The 16697-nt window shown below is 47.6% G+C and overlaps 2 protein-coding genes and 1 long non-coding RNA gene across 3 annotated transcripts; 1 reads left to right on the forward strand and 2 right to left on the reverse strand.

The window, feature by feature from the left end:
• Positions 1 to 5219: 5219 nt before the first annotated feature.
• Positions 5220 to 5835, reverse strand: LOC144389346 (uncharacterized). Its single transcript, XR_013453333.1, has 4 exons — positions 5702 to 5835; positions 5545 to 5616; positions 5392 to 5467; positions 5220 to 5323 (listed from the first exon to the last, which is right to left on the reverse strand). It is a non-coding gene; the product is annotated as an uncharacterized LOC144389346 (long non-coding RNA).
• Positions 5836 to 8495: 2660 nt separating this feature from the next.
• sprtn (SprT-like N-terminal domain) lies at positions 8496 to 12403 on the reverse strand. The gene is made up of 5 exons (XM_040160609.2): positions 11671 to 12403; positions 11322 to 11421; positions 10905 to 11033; positions 10489 to 10783; positions 8496 to 10287 (listed from the first exon to the last, which is right to left on the reverse strand). Exons 1-5 carry the CDS (start codon positions 12000 to 12002, stop codon positions 9311 to 9313), a joined length of 1833 nt encoding a protein of 610 aa, XP_040016543.2. The 5' UTR covers positions 12003 to 12403; the 3' UTR covers positions 8496 to 9310.
• A 150-nt stretch (positions 12404 to 12553) lies between these two features.
• exoc8 (exocyst complex component 8) lies at positions 12554 to 16697 on the forward strand. Its single transcript, XM_040160608.2, has 4 exons — positions 12554 to 14043; positions 14521 to 14774; positions 14964 to 15212; positions 15601 to 16697. The coding sequence occupies exons 1-4, from the start codon at positions 12894 to 12896 to the stop codon at positions 16006 to 16008; spliced, it is 2061 nt and encodes a 686-aa protein (XP_040016542.1). The 5' UTR covers positions 12554 to 12893; the 3' UTR covers positions 16009 to 16697.

The raw sequence follows: 16697 nt of genomic DNA on the forward strand, positions 1-16697 counted from the left end.
CACGAGCACAATCAAAGGCAACCCTCAACTTTTCCTGGTGCTCTGCCACCCATCCTTGCACCTCACCCGGCCTTGGTTCTTCCACACGCCCCAAAAGGAAGTCAATGGGCAGCCTTGGTTGTTGGCCAAACATCAAGTAATAAGGGGACTCCCCAGTACTCTGATGAGGTGTTGTATTATAACAGAAGAGGACATAAGGTAGACAAGATGCCCAATTCCGCTTCTGTGTCAAGGGCAATGTTCGGAGAAGGTTGTGCAGTGTTCGATTGAAGCGCTCACACTGCCCATTTCCTGCCGGATGGTAAGGAGTAGTACGAGATTTAGTTACCCCATACATCAAACAAAGTTGTTGGATCAAAGTGCTTTCAAAACTCCTCCCTTGATCAGAGTGCAAGCGACTTGGCACACCAAACTTATAGAACCACTCTGCCACAAGAACCTGGGCCACAGTAGAGGCAGTCTGGTCACGTGTAGGCACAGCCACCGTGAACTTACTAAAAACATCTGTCATGACCAACACATTTTCAAACCCATTTCGAGAAGGCTCCAACAGTGTAAAATCAATGGCCAGTATTTCATTTGGTCGGGAGGCAAGCAGATGGCCCATAAAACTATGTGGCACCGGTCCAGAGTCCTTAGCGACCTGACACCGCTCACACTCACGCACCCAATTGCGGATGTCAGTAGACATCCCGGGCCAGTAACAACGCTGCCGGACCAACTCTGTGGTCCTTTCAATACCTTGATGGCCATGTTGCTGATGAAGCAGATTCAGGGTTTCCCGCTGGAGAACTGCAGGCAGCAACAGTTGGAGGAATCCCTCCCCCCCATCTGAGCGAAGGACCTGGCGGAACAAGACCCCATCCCGCTCCACCAGGCGCCCCCACTGTGTTAACATCTTCACAGCTGGTTTAGAAAGATGCCGCCGTTCAACTGCGGTAGGTGGAGATTTTTGTTGCCAGAACACCATAATCTCCTTCAACAAGGGATCATTCTGTTGTAATAACTGGAGATCAGAAGCTGAATGGGCTGGGAGCGCAGAGACCAGGGCTAAAGTGGCTACTACAGGCTGCTCCAACGGTTGGCCAGGCTGAAGGTCAGGCAAGACTTGGCCTCCCGGCAACAACGGGACAGCAGAATCTAAACCCGAAGAATACTGTCTTGAAAGGGCATCAGCATTCCGGTTACTACGACCGGATCTGTACTTTATCTCAAAGTCAAAAACTGCAAGCTGAGCCGCCCACCGATGTTCCGTAGCCCCCAGTTTAGCAGACTGGAGATGGCTTAACGGATTATTATCGGTGTACACCGTGCACTTGTGACCCAACAGGTAGTCTCGAAACTTTTCTGTCATAGCCCACTTAGGAGCCAAGAACTCCAACTTCATGGAGCTGTAAGTCGCCGTATTACGCTCAGTCTGCCGAAGTCCTCTGCTGGCGTAAGCCACTGGTCTCACCCCACTGTCAGTTTCCTGGGAGAGAACAGCGCCCAGGCCACTATAGCTAGCGTCTACCTCTAAAATGAAGGGACGCGAAAAGTCTGCGAATGCCAACACAGGAGCGGAGACAAGCCGATCTTTCAGTCCCTCAAAACTCTGCTCACATTGCGGAGTCCATACAGCATCCAGAGTCTTACTGGCACCCTTCTTGGACCTCTTGCCTGACGTCTCAGCCACCAAGCGATGCAATGGTGCCGCCAGCTGGGCAAACCCCTCGACGAATCGACGATAATAGCTGGCAAACCCCAGAAATGAGCGCAGCTCAGATGTGTTCTGTGGTCGCCTCCACTCAGCCACAGCCTCACACTTCTTGGGGTCAGTAGACACTCCCTGGGATGAGATGACATGACCCAAGTACCCCACTTCTTGTTGGAAAAAGGAGCATTTCTCAAGCCTAGCCTTCAAGCCCTCAGTCTGAAGGCGCCTGAGCACCATCTCAAGACGCTGCAGATGTTGATCTACTGAGGATGAAAACACAATGATGTCATCGAGATAGAGCAAGAGAGACTGACCCTGCTGATCGCCAAACATCCTCTGCATCAATCGCTGGAAGGTGCCCGGCGCGTTGCACAAGCCGAATGGCATACGATTGAACTCAAAGAGACCGAAGGGGGTGCAAAAGGCTGTTTTAGGCTTGTCTTGTTCTGCAACAGGGACCTGATTGTAACCGCTGGCAAGATCGAGAGTTGAAAACCAGCGGGCCCCTGACAGCGCATCGAGACTTTCCTCTATTCGCGGCAAAGGAAATGCATCCTTCCGAGTCTTGCTGTTTAGCAACCGATAGTCCACGCATAAGCGCAGACTTCCGTCCTTTTTCCGCACCAACACAATTGGTGAAGCGTACGGACTACAGCTCTCCCGTATGACCTGGGACTCAAGCAGCTGATTGATATGAGTCTTCACTGCCTCATACTCAGAAGGCGGTAAGCGGCGATATCTCTGCCTGACTGGGATATCATCAAGCAAGGGTATGTCATGGGAAAGGAGATTGGTACAGCCCAAGTCACCTTCATGAGTGGCAAAGACCGAGTCATACTTTTTCAGCAAGGACCGTATTTTTTCCCTATCTGGATCAACAAGCGCAGGCAGAGCCACAGACTCCAACCTATCAGGCACAGAGGAAGGAACAGTTTGAGTGTTAACGGCCACCCAAGTGGTCCTATCCTCAGTCACGCCAGCTGGCAGACTGACAACCTGTGCTGTACTTAGATTGCCCAGACCAGTCCGTGGGTAGAGCAGAACAGCCGTTGTCCCCACATTGACCACGGGGACGTACACCGTGCCCCGGACGACCCTCACCAGGCAAGATGAAACAAGCAGCCCAGCGGGTAGCCCAGTCTCAGGAGGCTCCAGCAGAACCGTCTCACCTGCCAGCTGCTCCGAACAAGTACTGGCAACCAACTTCATGTGGCCTCCTGGTACCCGCACAGCTCCCCTACCTCGAACTCTGACTGTGCCAGTAGCGGAGACGGATTCTTGACCAACTGATTTATGGCACTGCTGTAGTGCCACAACGACCGGACGCGGTGCCTGTGAAACTACAGGTGACTCAAAAAGAGAAGGTCCCAGCGCACCGAAAAGTTCTCTATAGCAACTACGAATAACATTCATCCCCAAGATTCCCGGGGAGGAAGACTCAGCGCCAGGGGGATCCCTCACTACAAGGATTCCACATCGGGGCATGACCTTTCCGCACAACTCTACATCCAATTCTAAATAGCCGATGTAGGGGATCGTCAGGCCATTTGCCGCTCGAAGCTGAAGCCAATTGCAAGACCGAAGGCAATCCTGGCCCCAAGGTGCGAACTGTGCCATGAAGAGAGACTCTGTGATGGTGGACACCATGGACCCAGTGTCCACCAAGCAGGAAACACTCACCCCCCCAATAGAAACATCCATATTTGGGCAGGAGGCAACCAATTCACATGTCGCAACTTCCTGTGAGCCTGAGGGCTCCCCACCTGAGCTGTGGCTCAATAGCTCAGTGGGTGCTAGTTTTCCGGCTGCCAATTGGGCGGAACCTGCCTAATACTGTCTGACTGCTGACCACTGGACCTATCTGGACCCTGGCGGTAAACTCTTTCCCCAGTGCAGTCTCTCGCAAAGTGGCCAGGCAGCTGACACCGCCGACAAATGACAGGTCCAGCATGGGACCTTAATCCCGGTGGGGGCAGAGCCCGGAGTGAAGCTACAGTCTGGGTAAGTTGGTTCAACTGCTCTTGCTGGCGCTTCATCAGATCCATCAGTTCACCTAAAGTGGGTTCTGTTGGAGAGACCCGAGGGCTAGATTGAACACGACCCTGCACACCACACTGAAGACCAAGAGCTGAAGGCAGTGAATAGCTACGACCTCGCACACCACCTGGCAAACCTTCACGTTCCCAGCGCATGGCTTCAGCGCGAAGTTCCATCATAACCATGGTCGGATCACGACGAACAAGTTGTTTAAGCTCACGGCGAAGAGAGCAGTCAAGGACATGTTCGATAAATTGGTCCCGGAGCAGCACATCAGCATTGGGCATACCATCTGGGGCTTGTTGTCTAACACGGCCCATTAAAGACATGAGCGCTAAAGAAAACTCTTGTAACGTTTCACCCTCGAGCTGTCGCCGGGAGAAGAAAACCTGTTGTAGGGCGATGTAGGACTGATCACACTCATAAAGCTTATTCAAGATGGCCAAGATTTTAGCAGGGTCCCTTCGATCAGCACTCGAGCAGAACTTAATTTCTTCCTTTGCCTCTCCTTCCAAGTGATCGAAGATGAAAAGAGCCTGTTCAGCAGCAGCTAAGTGTCGAGCACGCATGCACGCCTCCACCTCCTCGACCCATTCAGTTATTCCCAAACCTGTCCTACCGTTAAACATTGGACACCTGCGGTCCCTCGGAATGACCACTAACCGCTCCGTTACAGTGGGGGCAAGGGGTGGGGTCCCGCTGCCGGAAGCCGTCGAACCGGATGCACTGCCCCCGGGGTCTGAAGAAGCAGCGCACTCCCGACGGAGTCGCCCGTTGTCCGCCTGAAGCTGCAACACAAGTTCTTTTAGCTGCTGTACCTCCTCTTCCATGACAGCGGAGGAAGTTGAACCAAAAGCCCCACAGAGATGAGAATTATGGAATGTAAGGTCCCAACACCACTGAAACTGTTCTTGATCACAAACACAACACAATACTTAAACCGTTTGAACAACAAAACAAATTTATATATACATACATCTATGGTCTCTGCCCCTTTAATGTTTTGATCGGTCCTGCCAGCAACGCCACTTGTGGCAATACGCGCGTCCTATGACACTCCAGGAAGAATAATCTCCAGCAACGCCACTTGGGATAGGCCCAAGACCATTCTTATTAAGGCACGCAGAGCCGTTCACCAAATCAGGGGTCAGAGACCATAAGATAATTATAAAAATATAGTTTTATTTGTTTAATACTCTTTTTAAAATGGCAATATGTTCTGCGATAGGGAGTTTGAGGACTATAAAGAAAACAAACAAACAATTCAAATCAATAAACCAGCATGCATAATAAAGATGTAAACAAATTCAAATCAAACAATTCAAATCCATAAACCCGCATGCATAATAAAGATGTAAACAAATTCAACTCAAACAAAAAAAAGGAAAAAAACATGTAATATGTCCAACAGTTCACCCAATAGAGAGCCACATTTGTACTGTTCTTCCGAAAGGTTTTTAGCCGGTATCAAGAACAGTCTCAGTGAGGGGGGGGAGAGAGCGCGCCGGGGAAGATCGGCCCATTAATTGGTCGCGGCACCAGGATAGCACCACAACAGCATGTCCAAGGCTGCAGCCGGGTCCAGCTATGCTGTGAAACACCGCATTAGAACAAGACCGTAATTAATGTACAGCAAACAGGCAGACACAGCGACTTACCAAATTACAGGTCAAGCTGCCCACAGACCCCGGCGGCAGCACCCACCTCGCGCACACTCACAGACAGCGGCCCACACTATAACAATTAAGACCATTTAGATTTTTATAATAACGCCCAAATGTGTTGAAAAAAAAGGGAGGCGTGCATCGTACCGAGACACCGAACACCAGCAGTCCAGGCATTCATCCACCCACGTGGGGACATCCATGACCCAGACAGGGTCACTATATGGAAGGATGCACATTAGTGCCGCATACACGGCGACACAGGAGACTAAAAAGGCACAAAAGATGGAAAAATTTCCCTTACCACACCACAGCAGAATGTTGACCTAGGGCAGCGGCCAAAACATAAAGCGCGCCTCCCGGACCGTCTCCACAGACACCCAGCAGGAGAAGACCACAGGACGAGTCCACACACACCAGAGGCTTAAGTAATATCCCTGCCTCTCCCAATCAATCACAATTAGCCCCAGGTGTGCTGGTCCACACCCCTGTGTGCAGGAAAGAGGGAGGGGAAAACCCTCATCCGGTCACATATAGAAACTGTTAGTAATGTATTCTAGTTCACTGAATAAGGAAGGAAAGAAAGGATCTTTTTTTTTTGCAATAAACATCTGGAACGAATGTCTCCCTACCGGTTTGATATGAGATTGTGTATAGTTGAGTCCCTACAATAAAACTCATTGATGGATTTTCCCCAGCAGACTGGGTTGGAGGTCATGAAGGGAATGTGTGTGCACAGGACAATAGTTTTGAGTATAAAGGACAGATGGTGAGCTTCATTTCCCCCCCAGCCTGCAGCTTCGTCACAACAATAACACATCAATAACCTTGAAATCAACACACAAAAGCATCACACACGCTCCTCTGCAAAAGGGGTGCATGTTGTACCACACACACACACACACACACACACACACACACAGAGCAGATGGATGGCGCCTTGAGTATTTGTAATCACTACTGAAATTATTTAAACCTGACTCGTTTCCTAGACGCACATGGTGTGCTTCATGTAATTGATTAACTAAAGAAATAGTTCAACTTTTTATGTTTTGCATAATCGCTTACTTTCTTCGGAGTAAAATGCAAAGATAATAATCTCATGCCTGTTGCAAATAAACATTGGTTTGCAGAGTGTTGCAGACACCTGTTACAGAGATGACTTAATTTTATCAAATTAACAAGAAATAAAAATGAGGCTGAAATGAAATATGAAGCTTTATCTTGGTCTTTCCTGAAGACTGTTAGTTGTGTTATAAGATGTATGATGAACATACACAGGGACTATTAATGGTTAATACTACCATGCCATCAGTTTGCCCTTCAAACAGCATCCCCGATGTACGGCCTAATCCAGCTCTCAAAACAATTAGCCATCAGCTGATGGTCCACAGCTGCACATTTTAAAGACACCGATCAAGGGCAATCTGTTTTGTGTGAGGATATTATGAGCAGACGGATCCCTCTTTAAGCTTTTACCATCAAAACCACCATCACCACCACCATCATCGTCGTCACTGCCTCCTGAGATCAAAGGATTAGGCACATGAGGGGAGCCCCCCCGGGGGGATGCAAATAGCCAGAAAAGGCTTGTGTTAATCTGCCTTCTGAAAAGCACGCGGGTTTGGATCACTTAGCAATGGCCGGCTAATAATGCTCTAAAGATATCCGCTTACGGCTGTGCTGGAAAGCGATATATTGCTCAAGGCCAAAAAAATGCATTAATTAGCTTACTCATATAGAGACAGCAAGGATTCCACTTCTCCATCATATAGAAAATGTTTCATAATGAATGAGTTATTTGAGGTTTCACTGCACTCTAAATCACAGATGAAACCACAGGTCTTACTTCTTCCATTCGGTATGACAATAATGATTCATCTTATACAAGAAAGACTATAAAAGGTCAAACAAACGCGAATCATCTTTGACGTCAAAAAATATAACAAAAAACTAATTTGTTGATGATTGATCTTTGCAGGGAACAAAAAAATTCCACCCATACTGGAACTAATCACCCCAAAGTGTGCCTCAGTCGCATCTAGCCAACGCTACAACATCGCATTGAACTCAGAGCCAGTGTGGTATGCATCATTGTCAGAGGGACACAATAGGTCTTCAGGGAAGGACGGAGGGGGTGTGAACATGCGTGTGTTTGGACGTCATGCTTCCTATAGCGTGTCAGAGTACAGCAGGTCAGGCAGGAAGAGTGTCCTGTAAGAGCAGCTGCTGTCACTGACGTGAAGCTTCCTCTGCTGAAGGAAATAGGATCAGAATGAGCTCATTTTAGTGACAATGGGAGTATAGCGTAGTCACAAACTCACCCTTTGCAGATGCCACGTCAACAATAGGAATACAACTATGTATGTGTGTTCATGCCCAGTGGTGACCAGCATGTGCTGGAGGTTTCCTGTCCCTCAGGCGCCGGATGGGTAAAACATCTTCCTGCCTTCAAGGCGCCCCCTCCTCCCTCCCAGTGAAGCCAGAAAAGTATTTAAGTACTGTGTTGCAAAAGTTTCATTCGATCTCATTTGGATATTTCCATCCTACTTTTTACTTTGATTTCCACTGAGGCAATGCAGTGCACTTCATGCTCCACTGGAATCTATTTGACAGTTATTGTTTGTAGTTACTTGTTGGTTTAAAATAAAACTATTGTCCCCATCATCAGGAAATATGTTTTCTTTGGCGGCTTCACTCCTCGCCGCACCGAGTGACACCCATGCAACATGATGATAGGCAGAGGTCTGTGAAGTATAATGGGATGTGTGTATGCTGGGGGGCTTCGTCACCGCCTCTGGCCTCTCCTGCACAGACGGGTGTGGTCCTGATCAGCAGCTGGCCTCCAGCTGTCTGACCTCTGGCCTCCCCCTCCTCCCCTGTCACAGCCACTTTGGGTCTGCCCTTTCCTCTCCCCCGTTTCCAGCACAGCTCCTACCACTATACGATCAGCTGGGGGGCATCAGCGCTGTGACTACTTTGATTCACTCTACAAGAAACAGCTGATGGTGCAGTCTTTTGTCATTTTGACAGTTTAGTGTTTAATTGTGAGAAGTTTGTCAAATACCCAAATAAATTACACTCGATACAAAACAATGTACAGTATACATATTTTATTTGGTAACAATTTAAACATATTTAACTATTTCCTTAAAACCATAAGTGAAAAGTAGGAACATACAGATAAAATTAACTAAAATGTTGTAGCATTTTGAACTTTATTGCTTTCCCTTAAAATAGAAAAGTCAACAAAAACGTGTAGCAGTATATCAGTACTACCGAAGGACCGAACACAATCAGATCCCACTGAACTGCCTGACCCTGCAGTGAAAATGTGATGTAGTGCAGAAACAAATAGCTGGCGAGCATGAAATCTGATTCCCAGAGATCAGCAGCGGTCAGTCAGCATCTCCTGCAGTCCGAAGGGCAGCAGATTTAGATTTGTTGGTGGATGCATCAGACAATAAGAACACATTTGCCCCAGAGGAGGCAAAGATAACCGTTCTGCAAACACGCACAGATTTGAACCAGAATTGGTCTGTTTTCACATTATGCCGAATAAATGAACTCTCAGGAAGACCACTATGAAAATGTCCTTCATTAAATATACAACACGGTTAAAACACGCAGTTTATGATGTTAAAACTATTACTCATCATCGGACCGAATTTACTGGAATGTTAAGTTTTGCATTTGTCATTGATTCAAATCTCTTTGATATTGTCTGCAATAAAAAAACTAAGGCACAACGTGTAAAACAGGGCTGAGAGAGAGATAACCGCAGAGAAAACAATCCGGCCTGGAAGTAAAAAACTGTCCAACTCCAACGGAACACTAAAACTTAACTATAAAACCTTCTAACGTTTGTTTTTCTGCAGCACCTCCTTCACCGACTCGCTCCACTCCTCTTTGATCAGGAGAGGCAGGAGTCAAGATGCTGGTTGATCTTCGACTCCTGTACCTTCGCCTGGCACACCGGACAGCTGACCGTCAATACAGAGGAAGAAGACGAGGAAGAGGAAGAGGAAGAGGAGGGGTTAAAACTAAGCAGCCCTGCAGAGGAGTGGAGAGAGGCGGTAGATGAGGACGAGGAGGCAGTGGCAGTTCTTTGCTGCATCGCGGGCGACTTGGTCTTCATCGGCTCCCTCGGTGCTGCCGAATCGCTAAGCGACGTCTTCTGGAAGAAGTCGGCGATGCTCGACGGGCTTCTGAGGTCGTCCCATGGCCTCTTCCTCGACGCCAGACCTGTGGAAGAAGCACCTGATGTGCCGTCGCTATTAGAAGGACTAAAATACCTGGAGTGCGTTGGGATAGCAGGGCTACCTTGGGTTTTTGTGGAAAATCCCGAATGGCTGGATCTAGTCTCGCTAGGCTTAGAGGCTGTGGGAGAGGAAGCTGACGCATTCGTTGCCCTGTTCGCTAAAGTCAAAGAATCTCTCTCAGCTTCCGGGTTTGAGGTGGAGGATTGATTTGCTGACCTCTGGATGCACTTGATGCTGAAGAGGTCCTCAATGGACTTCTGTTTAATTTGATACGATTCTTGGCTACGGCCGCCGCCATGTGGTTTGGGGATTTTGACCGGCGAGCCGTTGATGCTGACAAAAGCTCTTGTGTTACCGACAGACCTCTTGACAGGCGGCTTCTTCCCTGTGGAGGTAGCTGGTCTGATGGAGGTAAAGGCGCTAGAGTGTCCGTTGTTGTTTGGCCTGAAGCGGGCAGGAGAATCGAGGCTTCTAGCCGGGGACGAAGGGGTGAAGAGTTTCTTTGGAGAGGAAGGTAGTGCCGCTGTGGGAGATGGGGAGGAAGACATGGACGACTGGGACTGTCCTCCAAGAAGGAAGCCTTTGCCGGTAAATGGGATAATGTTCCTTATGTCCTGTGACGCAGAGCCTGGGAGGGAGAAAGGTAGAAATATGACTCAGGCAACAGACTTTCAGTATTTGCTTTGAAGTAATTCCTTAAAAAAAATGTAGTAGAAGTTCAACCTAAAGAGTTGCTTTAAAAGTAGAGGTAAAAACATTTTATCCCCCTTAGAGATTAGAGTTTATAGGATTTACAGCAGGAAATACACCAGAGGAGGGAGCTCATCACCTGCGGTTATACTTGAAGGCTTTTCTTTCCCGGAGGCCTTTTTCTCTGAGGTCTTCACATCCTTTTTTTCATCCTTCTTGCCTTTTTTTCCGTATCCTTCAGGCTCCTTGACCTTGTTGTAGGTACCGCCGCACTTCCTCCTGTGGTCCTCCCACCAGGGGTCCTGAGCAGATGGAGCCCGGTTCATGGCTCTCTTCACGAACCCAAAATAGGGCTTACGGTTTTGGCAGGGCCCGTCGCACTTCCACCAGTGTTGCCGGTACACATCGACCTCGTCGTGGAAACTGTGGTAGATCTGACAAGGGGGCAGAGGGAAGAGAGAGGTTTCAGAAAGGTCACTTTAGCATTGCCATCACAGCAGAAGGCTGTGGCGAGACAACATCAGCTGCAAGGCGTGTAACTGAAGATCCACCTACAGAGATCTTCGTCCCGCTGGCATCGTTGATCCGGTCCATGTGCTTGCAGAACTCAGGGCCGTGACCGTCTCGGTCTCTGTTGTTCTGTGTCACGAACAGGAGCGCGTGGATCATTTCATGAAGGAGGGTCTGGAGGACGAAAAATAAAATGGTGAATAATTATTAACCAAATGCACTCAGTCTAAGGAAGGACATGGTTTTTTTTTTTTGCATTTCTAGCTCCATAACGCGTACACTCATCCACACCAAGGACTGGGGGAGCTAAAGGCAAAATTGTGGCTATATAGATCAGTAATGTGCCAACAACAGCCATGCTCATTGTTTGCATTTGCTTTATTATGACAAATAATAAATAAAGAATAAGACACTTAAATTGTTGTTTGCTTAAAGACAGATTGGTGTGAGAATCCACCTCACCTCCACCAGGTCTTTTCTTGGTCTAAGCTTCAGCAGGGGCTCGCTGAGTCTGATCGAACAGAGACCCCCTCGGCCCTCATAGGAGCACACACCAGCACACCTACAAAAGCACAGAAAGAGCACAATACATTAGAGACCAACGTAAAACCCCACCAAAAAGATCATTTGCACCCAGCAGCACTGGTTCCCTTAAACGTTGAGGTAGTGTAACCATCGTTTCTATCCCATCGTTACACCAAACACTATTTTATTTTTAAGTGAGGGGCAACGCTGCATCATCAAGTCAGTGGGGTTTTGGACTATGACAACAATAACAACACAAAACATCACAACACAACTAGTGTCTTACAGTGTCATCCTTGGGCTCCACTTAACCTCGACACCGTAGAGTTTCCCCCAAAAGAAGACATCGTTGAACTCCAGGAACATGGCTCTGACGTCGGGATTGGGGTCCAGCGTCTCCCAGGACGCGTCCACGATGGACAGCGGCCTCTCGGGCTGGGCAGTCGGCTTCCAGTAGGGAACAACATCTCTGCCACCTCCAGCTACCTCCACTTTCCGTTTCTTACTACGGTGTCCGAAGCTATTGTCCTCAACGCTGTTTGATGAATACGACGACGTTTCGTATTCGTTGTCAAACTGCTCTTGCAGCCGTATGGCGAGTAAAAAGTCCTCATCCATCACAGCAGAAACAGTGAAAGGGTGATGGGAGACGAGGCAGCTAGCCACGTAGCTTTGGGTAACGTTACGTTAGCTTGACGAAGCTAACAAGCTAATGCAGCTTTTACAGGGCCCTCGTTAACAAGTGACGAATTCACTGAAGCCAGTAAACAGTCCGAGATATATACTTCCTGTATTTGTGTTCGACTCATGATTCCATTAAAAGCATTCAATTCAAATCACGCATAGCTTCATGGCAGACGAAGGTGTTACGGCTGACTGACAGCCTGAAGCTAACGATAACAGTTGTTGTATCGAGTCTGTCACAATGCAGCCAAACAATATCCGTTAAGGATTTCACAATAAAACCCCAGTGAGTAACTGATCTGTTTGTTGGAGTTGGTGTTTGATAACTACGGATATGTTTCGCTTTGTAAATAGTAAAAGTAAAATTATTGGTTATTCGTTTATTGTTAGTTACTCCGTCTAATAGACAAATGGGGTTCAATCTAAATTGATGTAATATTTACTTTTATCATGACACTTATTTCCAGCTCTAGATTCGAGTAACTGCTGCAAACTTGACAAAACCTTCGCTCGTTTCAAATCCTAGCAATGGATTCTGGGAATGCAGTTCAATGTTAGCTGTTGAATCAGGGTAAATTAGAAAATGTTATGCATACCGTGATGCGGTTCTAGAAAAATATTGAATTCTATTAGAAACTGCATTTACAAGACTTTTATTTTGTTGTGATTTTTTGGTTATTTAATTTTCTGACTTCCGTGACGTAGAGGGTGGTGACCGGTTACAGCTTCCTGTTTGGGTTGAAAGCGGATGAACGCTTCCTCTGTCTCCATTCCTTACCAATTTGTCAATATTTGGTCTAAATAAGTAAACACACACACCAGAGGATGACGGAAACGGGGAACCGACTACGGAAGCTGCTCGAATCGCCAAATTTCGACCCGCAAAACTACGTCAAGCAGCTGTCACAGCAATCCGATGGCGACCGAGATCTTCAGGAGCATCGTCAAAAAATCCAAAACTTGGCCGACGAAACGGCTCAAAACCTGAAGAAAAATGTCTACAAGAACTACAGACAGTTCATCGAAACGGCCAAAGAGATCTCCTACCTGGAGAGCGAGATGTACCAGCTGAGTCACATCCTGACGGAGCAAAAGAGCATCATGGAGAGCATCACTCAGGCCTTGTTGTCCACAGACAAGGACGAGACCTCGAAAGAGATGCAGGCTGCATTCCCCAAAGAAACGGAGGAGCTGAAGCAGAGGACGCTGACCTCACTGCTGGAGAAAGTGGAGGGGGGTAAAAACATTATGGACACCCCGGGGAGGCACCTAGTCTACAACGGTGACCTCGTGGAGTTTGATGTCGACAACATGTCCCCCATCCAGAAGGTTCATGCCTTCCTCATGAACGACTGTCTGTTAATCGCCACCTGGCTGCCGAACCGCAGAGGAACGGTGAAGTACAAGTACAACGCCCTGTACGACCTGGAGAGCTTCGCTGTGGTCAACGTAAAGGACAACCCTCCCATGAAGGACATGTTCAAGATCCTCATGTTCCCAGAGAGCCGCATCTTCCAGGCTGAGAACAGCAAAATCAAGAAGGAGTGGCTGGAGATCCTGGACGAAACCAAGAAGAACAAAGTCACCAAGGACCATCACAAGAAAGAGGAGGAGGCCCCGACGTCTCCCGTTAGGGCCGAGGTGTCCACCAATCCTTTCGAGCAGGAGGACGAGGAGTCAGCAGTGGCCGGAGAAAGTGTGGATCTTGGCCTCGAGTGGATCCAGGAGCTGCCAGAAGATCTGGACGTGTGCATCGCCCAGAGAGACTTCGAGGGGGCCGTGGACCTGCTGGACAAGCTCAACGAGTATCTGAGAGACCAGCCGGTTACCCAGAGGGTTAAAGAGCTGAGGCTGAAGGTGGATGAGCGCGTGCGGCAGCTGACGGAGGTTTTGGTGTTCGAGTTGTCTCCAGATCGCTCACTCCGTGGTGGACCCAAAGCCACACGGCGGGCCGTGTCCCAGCTGATCCGACTAGGTCCAACATGTTTTTTGTCTTCATTAATAGAAAACTGGGTCATCATACTCTGTACTGGTATTTTACTGTCATGTAAGCGAGGAAATGCAGCACTTTCATATTTGTTGGAAACTTTTTTTTTACCTTTACACAAATCACCACGTTCTGGTGAATATTACCAGTACTGTTTAGTGGAAAGACATTTTTAAGTTATCACACTTGAGACTCCAGTAAAGTATTGCAGATTGAAAACATTCAGACACAGGCAGAAGGATCTTATGAATTCTTGGCTATTTAGCTCAAATTGTCCCAGCAGAAGCAATAACAGAACAAGTGAGACAACAAATATACATATTTTGGTCAAATTAACAAATATATCAGCATTAACAAATATATCCAGGACGAAAGAGACAAAATATTAATAATACAATAATAAACATAGTCGATTCAGAACTCGGTGCAATCAGAACAGAACAGTGAACAGAACCTCTGTTGCAGGCCAGTCCACCAAAGCCTGTGAGTTGTTCCTGAAGAACCGGGCCGCCGCGGTCCAGACGGCCATTCGCCAGCTGCGCATAGAAGGAGCCACGCTGCTCTACATCCACAAGCTCTGCAACATCTTCTTCACCAGCTTGCTGGAGACGGCCAAGGAGTTCGCGATGGACTTTGCCGGGAACACGGGTTGCTACTCCGCATTCGTGGTCTGGTCCAAATCGGCCATGGGGATGTTTGTGGACGCCTTCAGCAAGCAGGTAGGCAGGGGATAAATGGTAAATGGACTGTACTTGTATAGCGCTTTTCTAGTCTTCTGACCACTCAAAGTGCTTTAACACTACATGACATCATTCACCCATTCACACCCATTCATACACTAATTTGTTTACTCTTGTGAAATGACGGAGAGATATCCGCGTGAAGGGCTCAATCTTTGTCTCCACCAGGTGTTCGACAGTAAGGAGAGCCTGTCCACAGCGGCCGAGTGTGTGAAAGTGGCCAAGGAGCACTGTCGCCAGCTGACAGAGATCGGCTTGGATCTGACCTTCACCCTGCAGTCTCTGCTGGTCAAGGACATCAAGGCGGCCCTGCTGAGCTACAACGACATCATCATCGAAGCCACCAAGCACCGGAACTCTGAGGAGATGTGGAGGAGGATGAATCTGATGACCCCCGAGGCTCTGGCCAAACTCAAGGTGGAGTCTTTTGTCGTTTTTATTTCTGTTGTCAGTGGTGATGAAGTTGAGGGCCAAAATCCGATCATTAATTGTTGTATTGCTGTACAGAGAATCCAGCTTTTCCAGTGGGAGGATCTGTTGCCTTAATACCTTTTTTTATAGAACTTTAAATTAAATATCTTTGGGCTTTTGACTGGAACTGGAAGTCGCAGTTCCGGACTTTGGAAAGTGTTGATGGGTATTTTTCACTCTTATCTTTGATTTTATAAACTAAACACTGATCGATTGAATTGAAAAAAGAATGCTTGCTGGAGATCTGTTTCTGTACAACTAATATTTAAACTTCCTTAACTAGCGCATTGTGAAATCCCTGTTAATAACACAATACCCCCCTTTGCCGCCACAGGACGAGATGCGCGGCTGTGGCATCGGCGGCTTCGAGCAGTACACCGGCGATGACTGCTGGGTGAACCTCAGCTACACCATCGTGGCCTTCACAAAGCAGATGATGAGCTTCTTGGAGGAAGGCCTGAAGCTCTACTTCTCCGAGCTGCACATGGTGCTGCTGGAGAGCCTGAGGGAGATCATCCTGGTGGCCGTACAGCACGTGGACTACAGCCTGCGCTGCGAGCAGGACCCGGAGAAGAAGGCCTTCATCATGCAGAACGCCAGCTTCCTCCACGACACCGTGCTGCCGGTGGTGGAGCGGAGGTTCGAGGAGGGCGTGGGCAAGCCCGCCAAGCAGCTGCAGGACCTGAGGAAGAGCACCAGGCCGGTTCGAATCAACCCAGAGAGCACCATATCGATGGTGTGAGATTGCCAGAAAAGGCAATGGAATGCAATTTTACTGGCGTCGTTTTCTTAATAACTGCTAGATGTTGGCCGTCTTGAGATTGCAGGATAAGAAATTACACAATGCATCCTGCAGAACAGCGGGAATAGGATACATTAGGAGGCGCAGGTGTAAAAGTCGGTTTTTATCATCAAAAAGCCTTTGGAAGTTGGCGTAGATTGAAAAGGATCTAATTTTTGATTGTCAGTAGAAAATCCCTCATCCACAGTTCAGTTTGCACACCATTTGGCCCATTTGAAGTGTGGTTTTGTCTCAGTGTGTGTGCACTCATTTATATATAATCAGGTCACATCTCAGACCAGCAGCTGATGAATATATTCACATTTTCTGAATGGTGTTGTGCAAATGTCATCCCAGTTCTAGGAAATTTAGTTAGAATGAATTATGCTTACACAAATTTGATCCCAATGGATTATGTATCTATTCACCATCAAAAAGGTTTGACATTTTTCAAGGACCAAAATATGAATTTATTCATCTGCTTTGATTTTAACGGCACTAAACTGTTATTAGACACTAAGTAGTATTCTAGCACAGGACAGATTAACAGGAATGACTGAAATATGATGGTTAATGTTCACTGTTAGAACATTCAACAAGTTTTTGTTGAAGCAATACACATGAAATTGAATAAAGATCTTCATGCACAA

This window comes from Gasterosteus aculeatus, chromosome 18, assembly GCF_964276395.1.
Source record: "Gasterosteus aculeatus chromosome 18, fGasAcu3.hap1.1, whole genome shotgun sequence".
Lineage (NCBI taxonomy): Eukaryota > Metazoa > Chordata > Actinopteri > Perciformes > Gasterosteidae > Gasterosteus > Gasterosteus aculeatus.

Excerpts from the sequence above, each read along its gene's own strand:
- exoc8 (XM_040160608.2), top strand. The coding sequence starts at position 12,894 with ATGACGGAAACGGGGAACCGACTACGGAAGCTGCTCGAATCGCCAAAT. Across the intron at positions 14,044-14,520 it reads GTCCCAGCTGATCCGACTAG|GCCAGTCCACCAAAGCCTGT; the intron begins GTCCAACATGTT and ends CCTCTGTTGCAG. Across the intron at positions 15,213-15,600 it reads AGGCTCTGGCCAAACTCAAG|GACGAGATGCGCGGCTGTGG; the intron begins GTGGAGTCTTTT and ends TTGCCGCCACAG.
- sprtn (XM_040160609.2), bottom strand. The coding sequence starts at position 12,002 with ATGGATGAGGACTTTTTACTCGCCATACGGCTGCAAGAGCAGTTTGAC. Across the intron at positions 11,422-11,670 it reads TGGAGCCCAAGGATGACACT|GTGTGCTGGTGTGTGCTCCT; the intron begins GTAAGACACTAG and ends GTGCTTTTGTAG. Across the intron at positions 11,034-11,321 it reads CAAGAAAAGACCTGGTGGAG|ACCCTCCTTCATGAAATGAT; the intron begins GTGAGGTGGATT and ends TTCGTCCTCCAG.